Here is a 22463-nt window from a genome sequence, read left to right on the forward strand (position 1 = left end):
TCACTCTCCTCTCCTGGCGGACGTCACCCCAAATAAAAACCCTTTCCTTGCCATACACCTGGCGTTCGAGTTTTTATTTGGCCCCTCTCGTGTGGCAGGTAAAGAACCCATGTGTGTGACAGATAACAGCATGAGAGATCGGGCCACTCAATTTAATGAGGTAGATGGGACAGTATTCAGACAGCCCACCCGTCAGCCCCCACTGGCTCATAACAACACATCCCTGCCGACAGGGGCATTTATAGGGCTTTCTATAACTCGTCTATACGTGTAGATATCTCATAGTTTTAATTTGGTTTTTACCATGATCATTAATAATTTGGGGATCTCCTTGTGTGCTGTTACATTTGGGAGTCCTCCTTCTGAACATTTTGCCCTCTTTTCTGTTGGAGTCTTCATTTGTGGATTCTGGATATCGATCCATTGTTGCCTTTAGATGGTGTAAACATCCCTCCTACTGTCAGCCTCTATTATCTTTGTTCTTCATTGAATAGAAATCTTTACGCATCATATATTTAAATTCCAGCTTTTAAAAATCTTATGCTTTAGGGGCCAGCCCGGTGGCTCAGTGGTTAAGTTTGCACGTTCCACTTTGGTGGCCTGGGGTTCGCTGCTTCAGATCCCGGGTGCAGACACGGCACTGCTTGGCAAGCCATGCTGTGGTAGGCGTCCCACATATAAAGTAGAGGAAGATGGGCATGATGTCAGCTCAGGGCCAGTCTTCCTCAGCAAAAGAGGAGGATTGGCAGCAGTTAGCTCAGGGTTAATCTTCCTAAAAAAAAAAAGAAAGAAAAAAAAAATCTTATGGTTTACAAGTTTGAAATTTGTTTGAAAAGTCCTCCCCCACACCTAGGTCACAAAGACATTCTCCTGTATTTTCCTCTGTTATCTTTATGGTTTTACATCTCAGATTTAGGTCCCCTAACCCAACTAGAGTTCATCCTTAAATGCCGCATTAGTCAGCACCCAGTTGTACTTGTTTCCACAGAGTGAGCCACGCCATCCGGTATATATCTGCACCCTGTCCCAGCTGGTCAGGTCCCCACACACACGGTTGGCCTCGAGCTCTCACCTCTCTTTGCTGGCGGGTTCTGCCATAGCGTCCCACTTTTCATCTCGCCACAACTTTGTGGTAATACCACCTTCACTCTTCACTTTTAAGGCTGACAATTATTTGTTTACGTTTTAGAGTAAGCTTATTGAGTTTCTTTAAAAAAAATATTCCAAATGGAATTAGGGCTTCATTGAAGATTAATTTGGGAAGAATTGACATCTTTGGAGCCGGCCCAGTGGCTCAGTGGTTAAGTGAGCACGTTCCACTTCGGTGGCCTGGGGTTCACTGGTTTGGATCCCATGTGCAGACATGGTACCACTTGGCACACCATGCTGTGGTAGGCATCCCACATAGAAAGTAGAGGAAGATGGGCATGGATGTTAGCTCAGGGCCAGTCTTCCTCAGCAAAAAGAAGAGGATTGGCAGCAGATGTTAGCTCAGGGCTGATCTTCCTCAAAAAAAAATAAAAATAAAAAATAATTGACATCTTTGTGCTGCTACATAGTTCCATCCAAGAATATGAACTATCTTTTTATTCAGATCATTGTCTGTGTCCCTTATTAAAGTTTAATATTTTTTTCTCCATGGAAGTCTTGTATATTCACTTAATTTCTAGATACTTTATGGTTTTTGTTGCTATTGTAAGTGGTATTTTCTCCCTACATTTTATTTTTTTAAATGCCAAACCTAGAAAAAAGTGGAAAGAACAATTAACATCCTTATACCTTTCACTTGAATTCCCCAATTGTTACTATTTTGCCCCATTTGCTTTATCTCCCTACCTCTCTCTTTCACATATATTCACATATTCATGATTTTTTCTGAACCATTAGAAAGTAAGTTCCAAACGTCATGAGTGTTATCCTATAAAAACGACATTTTCCAGCCAGTTATGCCTGGTCTAGAGAAATGCTTTGGTTTTTGCATGTTGATCTTGAATCTGGCAACCCAGTTGCTACAGGCCTGCTGGCATTTTTTTAAGCCACAACCACAAGTGGTGTTACATTTTACATCATGATCCTGTATGTTTACTTTCTGTAGTCACTTGATATTTCTATTTTGTTCTTCAACTTGTTTTTAATGTGGGTTTCAGACTCGGAATTGATTTCGTGACTCACTCATGGGTCTCAGTTCACTGTTTGAAAACTGCTGCTCCAGACTAGATTGGGGACCCTTCTCTGTGTGCCCCCCAACCCAGGCAGGACTCCCCAGTACGGGCTCTGGTTGTGCTCCAGCATCATCCCTGGCACAGGCGAATGTAGCCTTGCCCGACTGAACTCGGGAGTCCAGAGACAGACAAACACTCACAAGGTCTATCAATCAAATCCCAAAGTGTCCCCTCCCCAGGGCTGGACTCTGAGCTGGGGTCAGGCCTGGCCTCCTCGCTCTGCCACAGATCTCCTGTGTGAGGCTGGGCTGGCCACTGTTCCTCTCCGGGCCCACCTTCCCATTCATTGGGGGTGGGGGTGGGGCAGGCATCTCTCAGGGCTCATCGGGCTCAGACTTCCTGTCTCCCCATAAACGTTATTTGCTCTTTTCTTCCAGGTTGGAGGGAGTGGGTAAGTAGGGCATTGGGGTGGGGGCAACTGAGGTGGGGCCTGACCTTGGAGCCCCACCCTCACCTCCTGCATCCAAAGGCCACTGGCTCCTGCTCCCAGTGCCATCGAGATGGGTGGAGCTGAGGAAGGTTTCCTCCTACTGAAGGCATGAATAATGTTCTGGCCGTGTGTGTGTGTGTGTGTGTGTGTGTGTGTGTGTGTGTGTGTGAGTGTGTGCACACAGCAGAACTGGTGTCTGTCTCCTTATCTCTGGAGCCCAGAGACCCAGCCTCTGGCCTTGCGCAGCTGCAGGCTTCAGTGGACGGCAGGCACGGCGGCTGGGGCGGGGGTCAGGGCTCAGGGGACCCAGGCCCCACAGGCTTGTGGACTTTGGGCAGGTCACTCCCGTGGGCCTGGGTCTCCACATCTGGCAGTTGGGATGATGCTATCCCTGCTCCCTGGTTGGGGTGAGGACCCAGGGCAGTCAGGGCTTAGAGATGCTTTATAGCGTGATATCTCTCAACACTAATTTGGATGTTTAAACAATATCTTAAAATAATTTTTCATTATTTTCTTGCATATCTTATAGATTCAGTCCTAAGTACCTTCTTATTTCTATTATAAATGGTACTTTAAAAAATGAATTTTTCTAGAGCGGTGATGTCAGCGGCATGGCAGAGTGAGCTCACCTGGGACTCTCTCCTCTCCAAACTACAACCAAAGTACAAAGTACAAACTACAACCAACCGAATTCCAACCAAAAATTCCTAGTAACACACAGATTGTCAGAGACCCACAGCAGCCAAATGACAACAGAGGGTGGAGGCAGGAGCCACCCTCGGAGGAGCTGGAACAGGGTAGGAGAGAACTTCGCTCCCTCCACTAGAGATGGGGATTGCTGCCATTGGTGCAGAAAGGAGCAGGGGAGGGGCCCCACGGCCAGGGATCATCCAGGACTCCTACCACCCGTGCAGTGGAAACCCTCCAATGGGGGAAAGCTTTCACGAGGTGGGGGGACACCCCATCAAGCCAGGGCCCCAGGAGACCAGAAAGCTAGAGCTGATCAGAGTCCAGGTCTGTGCGTGGGAGAAAGTGCCCCCTCCTCCCCCAACCATGCTGCACGCTGCCATCACGTGCAGAGGGCTCAGAATGCGGCTCTCAACCCCCATCTAGTGGCAACAGGCTGTAACTGCAACAGAATAACAGCATCATGAGCAAAAACCGCTCCTCTACCGTCCAGCAATTTATAAAAGCTGCAGTCCACAAGGAAAACAATAAAAACACAGAATTATGTCCTGAGGACTTGGAAATAGGTAAATTAAGTGACAATGAGTTCAGAGTAGCTATCGTCAAAAAACTCAATGAGGTAAAGGGAAATATAGAGAAACAAGTCAACGAGTTCTGGAGTTACTTCACAAAACAGATTGAAACTATAAAGAAGAATCAATCAGAAATACTAGAGATGAAAAATACAATGGATCAGATAAAACAGAATACGGATTCCCTGAATGCCCATGTAGACACCATAGAGGAGCAAATTAGCACAAAGATAGACAGTCTGAATGGCTCCAGACAGAGGAAGAAAGAGAACTAAGAATTTAAAAAACTGAAGAAAAGCTCCAAGAATTAGAGGACTCAATGAGAAAATCCAACTTAAGAATTATCAGAATCCCTGAGGGTGTGGAAAAGGAAAATGGAGCAGAAAGTGTGCTCAACAAAATAATAGAAGAGAATTTCCCAAATCTAGGGATTGAGAGAGAAATGTGTGTGGAGGAAGCTTTCAGATCTCCTAGATATGTCAATGTAAAAAGACCTACTGCAAGGCAATATAGTAGTAAAAATGGCAAAAATGAATGACAAAGAAAGAATACTCAGGGAAGCCAGGCAGAAGAAAATAACCTACAAAGGAACCCCTATCAGACTTTCAGTGGATTTCTCTACAGGAACCTTACAAGCCAGGAGAGAGTGGAATGACATATTCAAAACTTTAAAGGATAAAAATATTCAGCCAAGAATACTCTATCCAGCAAAAATATCCTTCAGATATGAGGGAGAAATTAAATCTTTTCCAGACAAACAAAAGCTAAGGGACATTGTAGGCAAAAGTCCTCCACTACAAGAAATCTTCAAGAAGGCTCTCATACCTGAAAAAGGAAAAAAATGGAGAAAGGGGTCACAAAACACATAGTAGGGAGACAACTAGATAGAATCAGAATAGGATAGAAAATATTGAACTACAGCATTAGGATAAAGGGAAGGAAATCACCAAAGCAAAGACAATCTTATCACTCTAACCACAAACTCACAACACGAGTTGGAATAAGAGAGGAAAATAATAATTTAGGAGGGGAGGAGGAAAGGGACTGAATCAGTCTAGGCTAAGTAAGTAAGAGACCACCAGAAAATGGACTATGTTATACACGAGATTCTGAATACAAACTTCAGGGTAGCCAGCAAACTAAAAAACAGAACAGAGCCACAAAACTTAAATAAGGAAAAATCTAAGAAACCCAGCATAAGAAATTGCAGAAGTCAATGGGTAGGCTAAAACACACAGGACGAGAAACAAAAGAAACACAGGAAAACCAGAAAACGAGCAACGGAATGACAGCATTAAGCCCTCATGCATCACTACTCACCCTCAATGTAAACGGATTGAACTCTCCAATAAAAAGACACAGAGTGGCAAAATGGATTAAAGAACAAGATACAACAACTTGTTGCCTCCAGGAAACACACCTCAGCTCCAAGGACAAACACAGGCTCAGAGTGAAGGGGTGGAAGACAATACTCCACGCTACTAGCAAACAAAAGAAAGCAGGTGTTGAAATACTTATATCAGACAAAACAGACTTCAAGATAAGGCAGGTAAAGAGAGACATAGAGGGCCAATATATAATGATGAAAGGGACACTTCATCAAGAAGAAATAATGCTTATAAATATCTATGCACCCAACACAGGAGCACCAAGGTTCATAAAGCAACTATTAACAAACCTAAAAGAAGATATCAAAAATAACACAATAATAGTAGGGGACCTCAACACCCCACTCACATCATTGGACACATCATCCAGACAGAAAATCAACAAGGAAACAGTGGAGCTAAATGAAAAGCTAAAAAGTTGGACATAATGGACATGTATAGAACACACCATCAAAAAACAGCAGAAAACATGTTCTTCTCAAGTGCACATGGAACATTCTCAAGGATAGACCATATGTTAGGAAAAAAGGCAAGCCTCTACAAATTTAAAAAAATTGAAATAATAACAAGCATCTTCTCCGATCATAATGCTATAAAGCTAGAAATTAATTGCAAGAAAAAAGCTGAGAAAGGCACAAAGATGTGGAGACTAAACAATATGCTATTGAACAAGCAATGGATCATTGAAGAAATTAAAGAAGAAATCAAAAAATACCTGGAGAAAAAGGAAAATGATAACATGCCATATCAACTCATATGGGATACAGCAAAAGCTGTATTAAGAGGAAAATTCATCGCAATACAGGCACATCTTAACAAACAAGAAAAATTCCAAATAAGCAATCTTAAAACTACAGCTAACTGAGCTAGAGAAAGAAGATCAAACAAAGCCCAAAGTCAGCAGAAGGAGAGAAATAGTAAAAATCAGAGCAGAAATAAATGCTGTTGAAACAAAAAAGGCAGTAGAAAGGCTCAGTGAAACAAAGAGCTGGTTCTTTGAGAAGATAAACAAAATTGACAAGCCCCTAGCCAGACTTACAAAGCAAAAAAGGGAGAAAGCTCAAATAAACAAAATCAGAAATGAAAGAGGAGCAATAACAACAGACTCTGCAGAAATAGAACAGATTATAAGAGAATACTACGAAAAACTATATGCCAACAAAATGTATAACCTAGAGGAAATGGATAAATTCTTGGACTCCTACAATATCCCAAAGCTCACTCAAGAAGAAGCAGACAATTTGAACAGACCAATGACAAGGAAAGAGTTTGAAACAGCAATCAAAAACATCCCAAAGAATAAAACCCCTGGACCAGATGGCTTTCCTGGGGAATTCTACCAAACTTTCAGAGAGGATTTAATACCTACCCTTTTCAAGCTATTCCAAAAAATTAGGGAGGATGGAACACTTCCTAACACATTCTATGAGGCCAACGTCACGCTGATACCAAAGCCTGACAAGCACAGCACAATAAAGGAGAACTACAGGCCAATATCACTGATGAACATAGATGCAAACGTTCTCAACAACATTTTGGCAACCCGAATTCAGCACTTCATCAAAAGGATCATACATCGTGATCAAGTGGGATTCATACCAGGGACACAGGGATGGTTCAACATTCGCAAATCAATCAACGTGATACACCACATCAACAAACTGAGCAATAAAAACCACATGATCATCTCAATAGATACAGAGAAAGCATTTGACAAGATCCAACAGCCATTTATGATAAAAACTCTGAACAAAATGGGGATAGAAGGGAACTACCTCAACATAATAAAGGCCATATATGACAAACCCACAGCCAACGTCATGCTCAATGGGCAAAAACTGAACGCCATCCCTCTGAAAACAGGAACGAGACAAGGATGCCCTCTATCACCACTCTTATTTAACATAGTACTGGAGGTCCTGGCCAGAGCAATCAGGCAAGAAAAACGAATAAAAGGAATCCAAATAGGGAGGGAAGAAGTGAAACTCTCACTGTTTGCAGATGACATGATCTTACATAGAGAAAACCACAAAGAATCCATTGGAAAACTTTTAGATATAATCAACAACTACAGGAAAGTTGCAGGGTATAAAATCAATTTACATAAATCAGTAGCATTTCTATACTCTAATAACGAACTAACAGAAAAAGAACTGAAGAACAGAATACCATTCACAATTACAACAAAAAGAATACAATACCTCAGGGTGAATTTAACTAAGGAAGTGAAAGACCTATACAACGAAAACTACAAGGCTTTTCTGAAAGAAATGGGTGGCGACATAAAGAGATGGAAAGACATTCCATGTACATGGATTGGAAGAATAAACATAGTTAAAATGTCCATTCTACCTAAAGCAATCTACAAATTCAACGCCATCCCAATCAGAATCCCAATGACATTCTTTACAGAAATAGAACAAAGAATCCTAAAATTCATATGGGGCAACAAAAGACCCCAAATTGCTAAAGCAATCCTGAGAAAAAAGAACACAGCTGGAGGCATCACAATCCCTGACTTCAAAACATACTACAAAGCTACAGTAATCAAAACAGCATGGTACTGGTACAAAAACAGGTGCACAGATCAATGGAACAGAATTGAAAGCCCAGAAATAAAACCACACATCTATGGACAGCTAATCTTCGACAAAGGAGCTGAGGGCCTACAATGGAGAAAAGAAAGTCTTTTCAACAAATGGTGCTGGGAAAACTGGAAAGCCACATGTAAAAGAATGAAAATTGACCATTCTTTCTCACCATTCACCAAAATAAACTCAAAATGGATCAAAGACCTAAAGCTGAGACCTGAAACCATAAGGCTTCTAGAAGAAAATGTAGGCAGTACACTCTTTGACATCAGTATTAAAAGGATCTTTTCGGACACCATGTCTTCTCAGAGAAGGGAAACAATAGAAAGAATAAACAAATGGGACTTCATCAGACTACAGAGCTTCTTCAAGGCAAAGGAAAACAGGATTGAAACAAAAAGACAACTCACTAACTGGGAAAAAATATTTGCAAGTCATATATCTGACAAAGGCTTACTATCCATAATATATAAAGAACTCACACAACTCAACAACAAAAAATCAAACAACCTGATCAAAAAATGGGCAGGAGACACGAACAGACATTTCTTCAAAGAAGATATACGGATGGCCAATAGGCACATGAAAAGATGCTCATCACCGCTGATCATCAGGGAAATGCAAATCAAAACTACACTAAGATATCACTTTACACCCATTAGAATGACAAAAATAACCAAAACAAATAGTAACAAATGTTGGAGAGGTTGTAGAGAAAAAGGAACCCTCATACACTGTTGGTGGGAATGCAAACTGGTGCAGCCACTATGGAAAACAGTATGGAGATTCCTCAAAAAATTAAAAATAGAAATACCTTATGACCCAGCCATCCCACTACTGGCTATCTATCCAAAGAGTTTGAAGTCAGCATTTCCAAAAGTCCCACGCACCCCAGTATTCATTGCAGCATTATTTACAATAGCCAAGATGTGGAAGCAACATAAGTGCCCATCAACAGATGATTGGATAAAGAAGATGTGGTATATATATACAATAGAATACTACTCAGCCGTAAAAAAGAACAAAATCGTCCCATTTGCAACACCATGGATGGACCTTTAGGGAATTATGTTAAGTGAAATAAGCCAGATAGAGAAGGACAATTTCTGAATGACTCCACTCATATGAGGAATTTGAAAATGTAGACAAAGAGAACAGATTAGTGGCTTACGGGGGAAAGGTGGGGTGGGGGGTAGGCACAAAGAGTGAAGTGGTGCACCTACAACACAACTGACAAACAATAATGTACAACTGAAATTTCACAAGGTTGTAAGCTATCATTAACTCAAAAATTTTTTTCAAAAAGGACTTTTTCTGACTGCTTATTACAATATAGAAACTACATTTATTTTTTTTTTTGGTGAGGAAGATTCGCCCTGAGTTAACTGCTGCCAATCCTCCTCTTTTTGCTGAGGAAGGCTGGCCCTGAGCTAACATCCGTGCTCATCTTCCTCTACTTTATATGTGGGACGCCTGCCACAGCATGGTGTGCCAAGTGGTGCCCGGGATCTGAACCTGTGAACCCGGGCCGCTGAAACAGAATGTGCGAACTTAACCACTGCGCCACCAGGCTGGCTCCACTAAGGTGACTTTTGTACATTAATTTTGTATCTGGAAAACTTGGTACATTTTATTAATTTAATCAATTATCTAGGATTTTTGAGTGTGGCTTTTTGGTGGGTTTTCTATATAAGGCAGCGGTTCTCAGTGAGGCGTATTGCCCCTTAGGAGGAGATTTGGAAATCTGCGAGGGAGTTTTTTGTCATTATGCCCCAAAATTTACACATCAAAATTCATACTATTTATTTTAAAGTATTTCTTATTAATCTTTTACATTACAATTAAAAATTATATCGACTTTTTGAAAATGTCTGTGTGGACAGATTATGTTATCTAAGAATTCCATTTCAGGATAGGGAGTACGGCATCAATTTGTTACAGAAAGGGGAAATTGGATCTGATAGGGTTGCAAACCTCTGAGGTTTTGATCATTTTCTTTCTTTTTTCAAGTTGTTATATTTTTGAAGCTTTACCTTGCCTTGCTCTGCTCTCAAGTCTTGGACAATGCTGAACAGAAGTGGTGATGACGGCACATCTGGTCTTGTTCCAGATCTTAGAGGAAATGCTTTCACCTTGTACTAAGATTTTTTTAAAATCACGAATGGATATTTTTTATCAAAAATTCTCTTTTTCTCCCTCATCTGAGGTACTCATATTTCTCTTGGTGTGATGTACCACATCGACAGATCTTCCTCTTTTCTTCGTATATTCCGATTCCTTTTCTAACGCTAGCCCCACCTCGAATTTCGGGGATGAACCCACCGAGGTGCTGATGTTACCCTTTTTACGTAGTACCACGTTCCGTCTGCTGGCATTTCGTGTAGGACTTTGCGCCTGTGTTTGCGAGGGAGACAGGATCATTTCCCTTGCTCAGGGGGCCCTTGTCAGTTCGCAGGCCCAGTAAAGGGGGTCGGCAGCACAGGCTCCCGGAGCCCGAATTTGCACCGACTCTGCACCGACCCAAGGACCCGCCGCCCGCCTCCGCGCGGAAACGGTGGGTGGAGGGCGCCCCCTGGTGGCCGTGGGGCGCAAGAGCCAGAAGAGCCGGGCGCAGCCGGGTGAGTCCAGGTGATACCAGGGCTGCGCTTGCATGCCCTCCCTCCATGGATCATCAGCGTGGACAGAGGGGCTCAGAGGTGAGCTGGCCTGCTCAGGTTCCCAGAGTGGGCGTGACAGGACTTGCCTTTGGTCCCCTCGGAGCCAATCTGTGCCAGCTCGATGTGAATCAGGCGTGGTCCCTCTCTCTGGGGGCAGCCAGTCTGACTGGGGAGAAACAAGCGAGCAGAGAGGACACGTTAGGTTACGTGGGGCAAGTCTGCTGTAGCAAAGAGCCCACAAAACCCCAGAGGCTGAAAACACATAAAAGTTTACATTGTTCTTCTCCATAGTCGGGCCTGAGTATTCCAGGTCAGTCCATGGCCAGCTCTGCTCTAGGCAGCAACTGAGAGACGCTCTTGTTTTTCTGCCTTCCTCTAGGCCAGAGGATCTCAGCCAGGGGCAAATTTGCCCACCAGGGTACATTTGGCGATGTTCAGAGGTATTTTTGGTTGTCGTGATTCTGGGTGTGATGCTGGCTTCTAGTGTGCAGAGGACAGGACACACGGCTAAATGTTCTCCAAAGCGCAGGACAGCCCCCACAACAAAGAGCTGCCCGACCCAAAAGGTCAGCAGTGCCGAGGTCGAGAACCCCAGCTCCAGCTTGGGATGTTGTCCTCATCTGCGAGGTCAGGGATGGGTCACAGGCCCATCCATGTTCCACTCCAGGGGAAGGAGAGAGCGAGCACAGGTGAGCCTGGGTCCGGGAGTGGTCCTCATCGCGTCCACACACATCCATGGGAGAGAGCCTGGTCACACGGCCGCGCCAGCTGCAACGGGGGCTGGGAAGTGTGGTCTGGAGAGTGTCAGGAGGAAGAGGGTAGCAGATTTTGGTGGAGGGCTGGCAGCCTCCCCTGCCGGCATTGTGACTGACGCAAAAGACAGGTATGGTGGTGCGGTCAGAGGACATTTCAAGTAGACAGATCAGTGCTTGTGCGAAGATGCAGAGGCTTCTCTGACCCCGGGGAGTGAGTGTTGGTGGGGCAAGCATGCCTGGGTGGGGCCCCAACGGGCGGGTCAGCATGGAGGGGACGACATGGCCCTGGATTAGCCACTGCCCTGACCCGGCCTCGGTTCCCACTTTGCACGCGGAGATTCTGACCTCACAGTGGGTGGGAGAGAACTGGGTGGGAGGAAGACACTCTCAGACACTCTCAGCTCTGACTCTAGGGTGTCGCTTTTTAGGTCCCAAGTGTAGACTGACTTCCGGGGGAGGGGAATGCATCGCGTGACTGTCAGTTCAGCTCCAGTTCCAGCTCTGCTCATTTGTGGAGGAAATGATACAAGTGACAACTCGTATGTGTGCTGCACCCAACAGGTAACATTGGATCCTGGCCCCGACACCTCCCTTGCTCCATTGCCCACAGTGACTAGAGTGCAGGAGCTAGGCGCCCTAGACGGCTCCAAGAGGAAGCAATGGAGGTGGGTTTGGAAGGATAACGGACATTCCTAACCCAGTGGGCTCCATTCCGAGCTGCACATTCGAGTCACCTGAGGACCTTAACAAACACCCAGACGTCTGAGGGCATCCCAGATCACTGCAATCAGAACCTGTGGAGATGCGACCAGGACTGAGGTATTTTCCATACCCCCCTCCCCCCACCCAGATGATTCCAACGTGCAGCTGGCATTCAGCTGCACCAAGATGGGTAGGATAGAAGGTATCCGGAGCAGGGAAGATGCATTCTCACCACGGAAAACGTCACATTTGGAGGCTGCTCATCCCCCCAGCGCGGCCCAGCCGGCCTCAGGAGACCCTGCGCCCCCGGTCACAGCTCAGCCCGGGGTCGTGCAGCGCCTTCCACATGAGCAGCATCTCGTAGGGCGCGAAGCGGTGCACGAGCAGCAGCTCGCGGTACATGCAGGGGTCGAAGGAGGGGTGCCGGGCGCCGGGCAGCTGCACGCCGAAGGGCCGGATGCCCTCGTGGCCGCTGGGCGCCAGGCTGGCGCGCTGCAGACACATGCCCATGTAGGCGTCGTCGATGGGGAAGAGCGGCGTGTGGCGAGCGGCCGTGTGCAGGGCCCGGATGGTGTGGCTGGACAGGAGGAAGCCGCCACCGCTGCAGTACACGGGGTAGGCCCGCCCGGGGAAGAGCTGCGGCGGCACGAAGTACTTGCTCCAGCTGTCGCGGATGGGCACCGAGCCGTCCATGAGCTGCCCAGCGAAGAGGTGGCGGTCGGGCGACTGCGCCTCCAGGAAGCGGAGCACGTTGGCCGTGTGCACGAAGACGTCGTCGTCGCCGCTGAGCAAGAAGCGCGCGTGCGGGCAGCGCGCCGCCAGCCAGTCCAGCAGGCGCACGTGCTTGAGCGTGAGGTTCAGGAAGGTGTCGGCGAAGGCCCACTGCAGCACGTCGCCGTGCTCGCGCGCCTCCAGCGCCACCAGCGCCGCCAGCCGCTCGGCGCGCTCGGCGTCCTCGGGCCCGGGCGTGCCCAGCAGGAAGAGGCGGCGCACCGGCCGCCCGCCGTAGCTGCGCTCCTGCCCCCACGTGCGCCGGATGAGCTCGCGCCGCTCGTAGTTGGCGGGCGACGACTTCACGGCCAGCAGCAGGAAGACGCCGTGGCGGCCCGCGCACTTGGCCGGCGCGTCCCAGAGCAGCGGGAAGTGGCGGCAGTGGCGGTAGCGCAGGAAGTCTTGGATGCGCGCGGGCAGCTGCTCGAAGCCGGCCGTGGCGTTCACCGAGGCGTTGGCCACACACGGGGGCCCTGAACTGACCACCGAAGGCTGCGCGGCAGCAGGGGCCTCAGGGGTCACAGGGGCAGCGTGGGGGGAGCCACCCCCCCTCTTCTCCTGCTGGAAGCTGGGCACTTGGTGAAACCACAGATGCAGGGCCAGGAAACTCACACCCACCAGAAGGCTGGTCAGAGTCTTGGGGTTCTTTATCGACCTGCGGCAGGGAAAAGCCATCTGTGGGGGGAACCGAATCAGAGGTGAGCCAGGAGTCGTCTGTGAATCCGCGGAATGGCACCCTGCCCCCATCATGTCTCTCCCAGAGCCCAGAACCAGCCTCTTCTGAGCTCTGCTGTTAAGAGGGTAAAAAGAAGCCACAATTCCGGATTACACTGATGCCTCTCGCCTCTCCCACAGCCCAGAGTGTTCTGACCTACAGACCTGTGTATCTCATTGCCCGCCCCCCCGACATCCCCCTGGATGTCACCTAGGCCCAGCAGACTCGTCATGTCAAAGTCAAAGTCTTCATCTTTCCAGGAATCCACGTCCTGCTTTTTTCTCCTGAGCAAATGGTTCCTCCCTCCACCTGGTTGCTCCAACCAGAGGCCCTGACCCTCTCCCCACCCTCAGTTTGCATCCACCCTCTACATCGTGTTGATTCTGCATCCAGCCCTCTCCACATGTGTTCCCTCCTTGTCCAGCCCTGCCCCTCTCCAGTCTGTCTCCTTCCTTGCCACCTGATGATGGTGATGATGCGGTGATGGTACTGGACTCAGACCCAGGGCAGAAATCTGGCATCACCGCTTATGTGTACCAACTTGAAGAAGTCATTGCTGATTTCTGGGGCTGAGTGTTCTCCTCTATAACAAAGGGTTAGTAACCTCCTACTGTGGAGGGATGTTGGGAGCATTAAATGAGCATAAAGTGGCCAGTCAATGAATGGCACCAATATTCTAATCTCTTTGCATCCTCTGGCCCCACTTCCTTCTATTTCTACCTGCTGGTATTATTTTCTGTTCCCCAGATGTGCCAAGGCAGGCCCTCTCGTCCATGCGTCCAACTGCCCCCCACCTGCGCAGGTGCCCCGGACCCCTGCCTTCGAGAAGACCCCCCAGGACAAATCCCAGACCACCACGGTCTGTCCTGTATTTACTCAGTCACGCTGGGCCCTGCCTTCTCGAGAGCCACACCTCTCTGCTTCTCAGACGCCACTCTCTCCTGGCACCCCTCCTGCCTCTGTAACGCTGTCTCTCTGTTCCCTTTGCCCTTTGCCTCCTCTCTGACGACCTTTAGTAGTGGGTGGTCTCCAGGGCCGTGTCTTAGACCCTCTTCACCTTTGTTCAAGATGATCTCCTTCCACTTTAGGACTGCCAGGCTCCAGAACCGTGTGTCCAGCCACCACTTAGTACCTAACAGCTGCCTGGGCGATCCACGGCCACCTGAGATGCAACCCAGGTGGGTGTGGAGCACTCACCTTCCTTCCCAGAGGGGTCCCAGAGTGCCACTGACCACCCTGTACTCAAGCCAAAACCCGGGACAGACTCTGAAACTGAGAAGGAAGGAGTTAAAAATCTCACGTGGAGCAAAACCTTTGAGATAAGCTTTGCTAACAGCAGCTGTGCTGCCAGCAGAATCAACTATTGTTTAAAACTAACCGCTTCTTTCTGTCTTTCCTCAGTATAGGAGTGTGTATACTTCCTGCTCCTGTAAGACCAGGATGTCAAGGTCCAGACGTCAAGATTCAGCGTCACAAGGCCAAACACTGGCTGAAGATGAAAACTGACCAGAAAGGTCAAGTCAAGGGGAAAGAAATTCAGTCTTCAAGGCCAAAGTAGGCTGGGGGGAAGGCCCCAAACAGCAAGGCCACATGCTCCCCTCCCCTCCCCTCCCTACAGCCCCAGGCAGGCTCCCCTCCTCTCCCCTACCTACAGCCCCAGGCAGGCTCCCCTCCTCTCCCCTACCTAGAGCCCCAGGCAGGCTCCCCTCCTCTCCCCTACCTACAGCCCCAGGCAGGCTCCCCTCCCCTACCTAGAGCCCCAAGCAGGCTCCCCTCCTCTCCCCTACCTAGAGCCCCAGGCAGGCTCCCCTCCTCTCCCCTACCTACAGCCCCAGGACAGGCTCCCCTCCTCTCCCCTACCTACAGCCCCAGGCAGGCTCCCCTCCCCTACCTAGAGCCCCAGGCATGCTCCCCTCCTCTCCCCTACCTACAGCCCCAGGACAGGCTCCCCTCCTCTCCCCTACCTACAGCCCCAGGCAGGCTCCCCTCCCCTACCTAGAGCCCCAGGCAGGCTCCCCTCCTCTCCCCTACCTACAGCCCCAGGCAGGCTCCCCTCCTCTCCCCTACCTACAGCCCCAGGCAGGCTCCCCTCCCCTACCTAGAGCCCCAGGCAGGCTCCCCTCCTCTCCCCTACCTTGAGCCCCAGGCAGGCTCCCCTCCTCTCCCCTACCTACAGCCCCAGGACAGGCTCCCCTCCTCTCCCCTACCTACAGCCCCAGGCAGGCTCCCCTCCCCTACCTAGAGCCCCAGGCAGGCTCCCCTCCTCTCCCCTACCTACAGCCCCAGGCAGGTTCCCCTCCCCTACCTAGAGCCCCAGGCAGGCTCCCCTCCTCTCCCCTACCTACAGCCCCAGGCAGGCTCCCCTCCCCTCCCCTACCTACAGCCCCAGGCAGGCTCCCCTTCTCTCCCCTACCTACAGCTCCAGGACAGGCTCCCCTCCTCTCCCCTACCTACAGCCCCAGGCAGGCTCCCCTCCTCTCCCCTACCTACAGCCCCAGGCAGGCTCCCCTCCTCTCCCCTACCTACAGCCCCAGGCAGGCTCCCCTCCTCTCCCCTACCTACAACCCCAGGGCAAGCTCCCTTCCTCTCCCCTACCCACAGCCCTAGGCAGGCTCCCCTCCCCTACCTACAACCCCAGGGCAAGCTCCCTTCCTCTCCCCTACCCACAGCCCCAGGCAGGCTCCCCTCCTCTCCCCTACCTACAGCCCCAGGACAGGCTCCCCTCCTCTCCCCTACCCACAGTCCCAGGCAGGCTCCCCTCCTCTCCCCTACCCACAGCCCCAGGCAGGCTCCCCTCCTCTCCCCTACCTACAGCCCCAGGCAGGCTCCCCTCCTCTCCCCTACCCACAGCCCCAGGCAGGCTCCCCTCCTCTCCCCTACCCACAGCCCCAGGACAGGCTCCCCTCCTCTCCCCTACCTACAGCCCCAGGCAGGCTCCCCACTCCTCTCCCTAAAACCCCTACCTTTTTCCCTTTGAGGAGGTGGATTTGAGTGTTACCTCCCATCTCCTCCTCTGGCTGCCCGTCGATGGTAAACCTCTTTTTCCTTGCCACAAGTCTGACGCTCCAGCTATTGGCCCTCCTCTGCGGCAGGTAAATGAACCTGTGTTTGTGTTGGATAACAGCTCTCTCCCTTCCCTCATCGCCCCACCCAAGCTGACCAGTTATAACTCCAAAGTATTTCCTCAGTCTGTCCCCTTGCATTCGCACCATCGAGGGGCTGGGCCACACTGGCACCTGCTGCTCGGAGGAGGGGATCCTGCTGGGTCTCTGCACGCGCTCTCGCTCTCTCCTGATCCCCCGCTACAGCGGCTGGAGGAACCTGTGAACAATGCAGGTTTCCATGCCGCTCTTCACTCCTTTCCTCAGCTTCCCACTGCCACCCACCGTCCCTGGCCGTCAGGCAGAGCTCTCCCTCCCTAGAAGCTTTCCCTGGTGTGTCCCCCTGCCTGGATGGACCTCTGTCCCCCTCCTTCGCCTACAGCACAGCCTCCTCCTCTCGGTCCGCTTGAAGAGGCATCTCCTTGGCAAAGTTTTAATGTGGCTCAAAGGAGACCAGAGCATTATTCGTTTAAAGTTTATCTTCTCTTCTAGTCTGTAAGCACCTTGAGGGAGGGATGGCACCTGTGTTGTGCTCCGCTGTCTCCCTAGTGACCTGCACAGGATTGGAGGCCGGACCACATAGTGATGGAAAATACTAGTGGCCTGGGTTCAAATTCTGCCTCTCCCACTTTCTAGCTGCATGTGCTGAGTAAGCTGATTTAAGCTAATACCTATCTCTTAAGAGTTATTGTGAAAGTTAAATGATAATGTATGTAAAGAATTTAGCATGGTACTTGGCACATGGTAAGTGGTCAGCAAATACTAGCTATTATGATTATCAGAGGCACCAATAAATATTTGTTAAATGAACACTTTGTGCAAACTATGTGCTCGAGAAATAATTTGAGATTGGGTCGTTAGCACACAGAGGAGTTACTGGATAGCATTGTTCTCTAGTGCTTGGGTGTTATAGTCCACACACAATGTCCAGCACAAGATGAGCACAAAGCAGGTGTTCAGTGAACAATGGCAGCAGTTAACCACAAAGAAAAGTAACAGACCTGGCAGAGGTGTTGGTGGAATCGCTGAGTCCATTAGAAATCCTGGAGGTGGGTTCCCGGAGCTCTTAAGTAGGCCTGCCTCAGTGTTTGCTGCGCTGAGAGAAGAGAGACAGCGAGGGGCACTGAGTCTGTTTTGCCATCACCATGTGCTCAGGGCCTCGTCCCGTGCCTGGCACACGTGGGACATGCGGTACATTTTTTTGCGATGAATGAGAGAATAAAAGAATGAACGAGAACAGGATTTGGAGTCTGGATAACTGGGCCTGAGTGGGCTTCTTTCCCTGCCTGTGCGCCTTTGTTTCAATTCGTGAACCTCCTAGGTTTCAGTTTCCTCATCTGAAAAATTGAGAAAGTCAACACTCATCACTCAAGGAAATAAAAAAAAAAAGAGCAAGAAAATGATTTTGTCAATGCTAAAGTGCCGGACGGATGCTAGTTAAAAAAATGATGAAAAAGCCTTCTCTACCTCCTCTCCCTGTGTAGAATCATCTCCAGAAACAAAAACCATCTCAATGTTAACGCAACAGTAATTTGTCTCCGTCAGACTTGCGTTTACTTTGATAAACTTCATCCAGGAACGCGGATCAATGCTGCCTTTTGATATAAAGGGCACCAAAAGTTGGGCCAGGCCTTGTCCTGAGGGCGGCGCTGGTTTGCTGAACTGTTTCCGGATGCTGCTGCTCTGAAGCTTTGGGCGTCCCCTCTGTGGTTCTTTTTTCTGGATTCCCTGCTTTTCTCAAAGTGCCCTGGAGCCCCCGCAGCTTAAGCTTTCCTGGCCTCTGCTCACCCTGATCCATGGACCCTCAGTACTCAGCTCAAGTCCCGCCTCCTCAGGAAACCTCCTGGTAAGTCCCGCTGAATGGACCCTGTGTCCTTGTTGATAACATGGTTGCAGAGCCGCAGTGTTCGTGAAAGAGCGCAGACCTGCCACTTATGTGACCCTTTTGAGCCTCGGGTCCCTCATCTGTGGGACCTTGGGCAAGTTGTTTATCTTGGCACCTCAGGAGGTGACGTGAGTTGATTGGCATAAGGCACTTAGAACCATGCCCGGCACACAGTAAGTACCACCTAACCCAGGAGTGTTCACGGGACAGAGTAGATCATCGTTTTATGGGTTAAGTCTAGCCTTCTCACACAGCGTTTTATGAAGTTCCTCTGTGACTATCGCCATCCTCTCCTGTCCCGTTCGTTGCTCCACATAGAGGTTTGCTTGCCTTTACAATGCTATTTGCTCTGCCTGGAATGTTTTTCCCCTTATTCTCCCAGGAACAGGAAAAGTTCCTGTTGGTTATTCCCTCCTCTGGCTTGATGCCAAGAGACAAATGATTGCAATGCAGGTTCCCAGGTCCTGCACCAGCCCCCTACGAACACAAGGTATTCCTCGGGACCCTATGCACAGTGGCTATGGCAGGTAAATAAACCTTGTCTTCCCTTTGGCCCCAACCCCCCATGTGGAGCCCTAACCCAGGGGCTTTGTCCTGGTTCCTTTGCCCTTGGCCTCCCTCTGGCTCTTGCTTGGTGCTCTAAGGAGAGGGGAGTGGGGAGGAGGAGAAGACGCTCCTCCTTGCCCGTGGGAAGAAGCCCAAGCCCCCATCTTACCTTGAGTGTCTGAGAGAGAGGCAGTCCCCAGACTGAACCTACCTTTGACTCCCTTCTTTCACACCTGAAGCCCCACCCCCAGGAGGGTGGCGTACTTCAGTATTCTTGAACCTGACCAATCCATGACATCCCTCCTCCTCCCAAGGGGCCGGGTGAAGGGGGGACAGCTCCAAGCTTCCTTCCAGCAGAGACTGCTTGCTTACCCTTCCTGATGAAGCTCAATGTCGGCTCTTCTAGGAGAGCTTTCTTGACGCCTCCACCTACCAGCTGCCTTGCACTCCCCCAGCGATGACCCTTTAGTGCTGTGTTGTAATGATGGGTTTTCCCTGCTAGACTGAGGGCAACTCCAGGGCCCGGGACCTGTTCTGTGAACATAGGGGGTGCTTTAAAACGTTTGTTGAGTGAGTTGCATGTAAAAGGTTCAGACAGACATACTTTCTGAACACGTTAATGACATCTGAGTATACTGAATTTGGCAAGTGTTGAAGGGCTTCGTTCCATGACCACTGTGAGTGGCTGGGAGAGAGGTGAAGCAGACTCAGTCCTGGTCCTCAAGAGCTCACCATCTCTTGGGAGAGCCAGATACTAAATGGTTATCAAGTGATGTGATGTGTCCAAAACACAGAGAGGGAGCTTGGAGAAGGGAACCTGCGTAGGTCAGGGAAGACTTCCCGTTAGAACTGGACTGTATCACTTATCTATTGCTGTGTAACAAACCATCCCCAAACTTAATGGCTTGAAACAACCAGCATTTCTTATTTCTCAAGATTCTGTGGGTTGCCCAGAAGGTTCTTGTGCTAGACCCACCTGGACTGTCTCATGTGTCTGTATTCAGGTAATGTGTAAGCTGGGAGCTGGGCTCAGCTGGGACGGCTGGGCCTCCCTCTCCTTGTGTTCTTGCATCTTGGGCTGCTTCATGGCCTGGTGGCCTCAGGTTCCGAGATGGACGACGCAGAGACTACAAGACCTCGTGAGGCCTGGGCTTCAGGACATGCATGACGTCACTTCCACCACATTCTGTTGGTCAACGCAAGTCAAAGACCAGCCCAGATACAAGAGGTGAGGAAGAGTCCCCAAGATTTGTGGCCATATTTAACCTATCACCTGAGTTTTGAGGCGGTCAGGAGTTTTCCCAGGAGGCAAGGAGCGGTGTAGAGAGGGGGAGGGCACTCCGGGCAGAGGTACAGAGGTGGGAATAAACAGGACGTGTCTGGGAAATATTCCAGGTTTAATGTGGTTGGAGGGGTAAATATTGGGAGTTGAAAGTGCAAAGATAGATTGGAGGGATCCGGAAAAGGGCCTGGAATGCTATGCCTGGACTTTTACCTTGATCCTTTGAAAGTTCCGACAAGTCCAAATCTGTTTTCGAGTCCATTATAGCAGCCCCTGCTGGTATAGATGCTGGAGAGGGCAAGACTGGAGGCAGGGAACCCGGTGGGGGTTCTTACGGTGATCGCGGGAGAGAGGTGAGGCCCAGGTCTGGCAGGGGCCGTCAGAGTGGTAGGGATGGTGTCCTCCTAGCTTGGTGACTTCCTGGGTATTCTGTGAAAATGCTCACCCCTCAGGCTCCTTGTCCTTCTTGCTAATTTTGAGGGTCCTGGGCAGGGGGGATGTCTGGATAAGAGAAGAGTGAGAGACAAGGACGAGGAGGGAAGCGAGTGGTGGGAGGAAGGGGGAGAGTTGGGCAGGGGGCTCGAGGATAGGATAGGTTTCAGATGGAGATAGCGAGATATATCTGGAGGATTAGTGAAGCCCAGACTTACTGGCAACTTCAGGGTGGGTGAAGGACAGAAAAAGGATGGGAACACCAATTAAATTTGACATAAGTGAGGGCAAGAGTCAGCTCCAGGGAGGGACCTGACCATATTCCTCTCCAGACTGACTCATGGCTGACAGATAAAGGCTGGCACAGAGCCGACATCTATTCGGGTTGGCCAAATGACTTAATTTTTTTTTTTTTTTGAGGAAGATTAACCCTCAGCTAACATCTGCTGCCAATCCTCTCTTTGCTGAGAAAGACTGGCCCTGAGCTAACATCCGTGCCCATCTTCCTCTATTTTATATGTGGGACGTCTGCCACAGCATGGCTTGACAAGCAGTGCCTTGTCCACGCCCAGGATCTGAACCGGTGAACCCCGGGCCATCGAAGCTGAGCGTGCGAACTTAACCCCTATGCCACCGGGCCGGCCCCCCAAATGACTTAATTTTGTTAACTCATTTTCTTCAAGCCCCCCAAATTCATCTTTTCTCCTTAGCAGAAATGTATTTTTGGAAGTTTGGGGATGAATTGAAGGGGGGAGAAAGTTAAATGGGGGTAAGTTTACTGGAGTAAAGTAAACTTGAGGCCAGGCAGCTGTGACCTCTGCAGGAAGGTTCTGGGGTGCTCGGGGAGGAAGTGAGTGTGATGTATGTAGTGGGTGTGTGTGGCAGGGTGGCTTCAGAATGGCATGTACTGTTCAGAGGCGGAATTAACGCATACCTAACTCCTTTTCAGCCTCCCCTTTACAATGGGTGGGGGTTTTCATGTAAAATTTACCAGTCCAGTGCTTAGTCTGACACACCTTAGTCTGAAAAACTGGGGTGGCATAAGGCAGAGGAACCTGTCCCCATCTCCAAGACAAACAGGTTCTGTGGGCACAGACCGGTGCCTGACAACCAGGAAGGAAAGTCAGATGGTCTCTTGTTCCAGGTCCAACTGGTAGTGGGAGACGGATCCGGAAGAGGGGTTGACACCTCAGGTTTGTCCAGCAGTTTTGAGGTACCCCTGGCAGGCCCAGGCCAGGCACTCTTACTCTTACAGAAAGAATCCTATTCAGAAAACCCAAGATGATTAAGTCCATGCTACATCATGGTGCTAACCTTCAAGACAATCCTACATTTTACAGATGTAGAATCCGACAGTTAAAGTGACCGGGCCACAATCACACAGCTTTTCAGTGGGGGACCAGGATCCTAAGCCAGGTCTTTAGACACCGACAAGGATATAGAGTATGTAACCGCACCCTGATAGGACTAATGCCAATGGACTCCAACCCAGATCCTGCTGCCTCAGCGCCATCTTGGGTCAAGGTTACTGCCCTCCATCCTTGATGCCACGTGAAGGACCACGTATGTAGCTAGCCCTGCCAACAGCCACAGCTGTACACAGCCCAGCCGCTGGCATCCACAGACCCTGGGGAATGAGAGCTCAGGCCCTCACCCCAGGCTTCCTTTGGCTGGAGGTGACTTTGTCCATCAAAATTCCTCTACCTAATCCTTAAATGGTTTTGGTT

The 22463-nt window shown here is 49.5% G+C and overlaps 1 protein-coding gene and 1 long non-coding RNA gene across 19 annotated transcripts in view; one reads left to right on the plus strand and one right to left on the minus strand.

Moving 5' to 3' along the window:
• On the minus strand, positions 1–20032 carry B3GNT6 (UDP-GlcNAc:betaGal beta-1,3-N-acetylglucosaminyltransferase 6). Of its 17 annotated transcripts, none has more exons than XM_070490600.1 (6): positions 19192–20032; positions 17593–17928; positions 16489–16573; positions 14869–14992; positions 14688–14762; positions 9351–13450 (listed from the first exon to the last, which is right to left on the minus strand). In XM_070490600.1, the coding sequence occupies exon 6, from the start codon at positions 13448–13450 to the stop codon at positions 12293–12295; it is 1158 nt and encodes a 385-aa protein (XP_070346701.1). In that variant the 5' UTR covers positions 14688–14762; positions 14869–14992; positions 16489–16573; positions 17593–17928; positions 19192–20032; the 3' UTR covers positions 9351–12292. The 17 variants fall into 17 exon arrangements, 16 of the variants coding, with proteins under 16 accessions (XP_070346701.1, XP_044607962.2, XP_070346698.1 ...); XM_044752027.2 differs by having other exon boundaries at positions 16454–16573; XR_011495803.1 differs by lacking the exons at positions 14688–14762; positions 14869–14992 and adding an exon at positions 1–772 and having other exon boundaries at positions 12237–13450; positions 16489–16592.
• Positions 17940–22463, plus strand: part of LOC106840386 (uncharacterized) — a 10642-nt gene continuing 6118 nt past the window's right edge. For both annotated transcript variants that reach the window (XR_006516169.2, XR_011495804.1), the window contains exons 1-2: positions 17940–18437; positions 20027–20250. This is a non-coding gene — a long non-coding RNA (uncharacterized lncRNA). The remainder of the gene's footprint in view (positions 18438–20026; positions 20251–22463) is intronic.

This window comes from Equus asinus, chromosome 20 (genome assembly GCF_041296235.1).
Source record: "Equus asinus isolate D_3611 breed Donkey chromosome 20, EquAss-T2T_v2, whole genome shotgun sequence".
In the NCBI taxonomy this organism is placed as follows: Eukaryota; Metazoa; Chordata; class Mammalia; order Perissodactyla; family Equidae; genus Equus; species Equus asinus.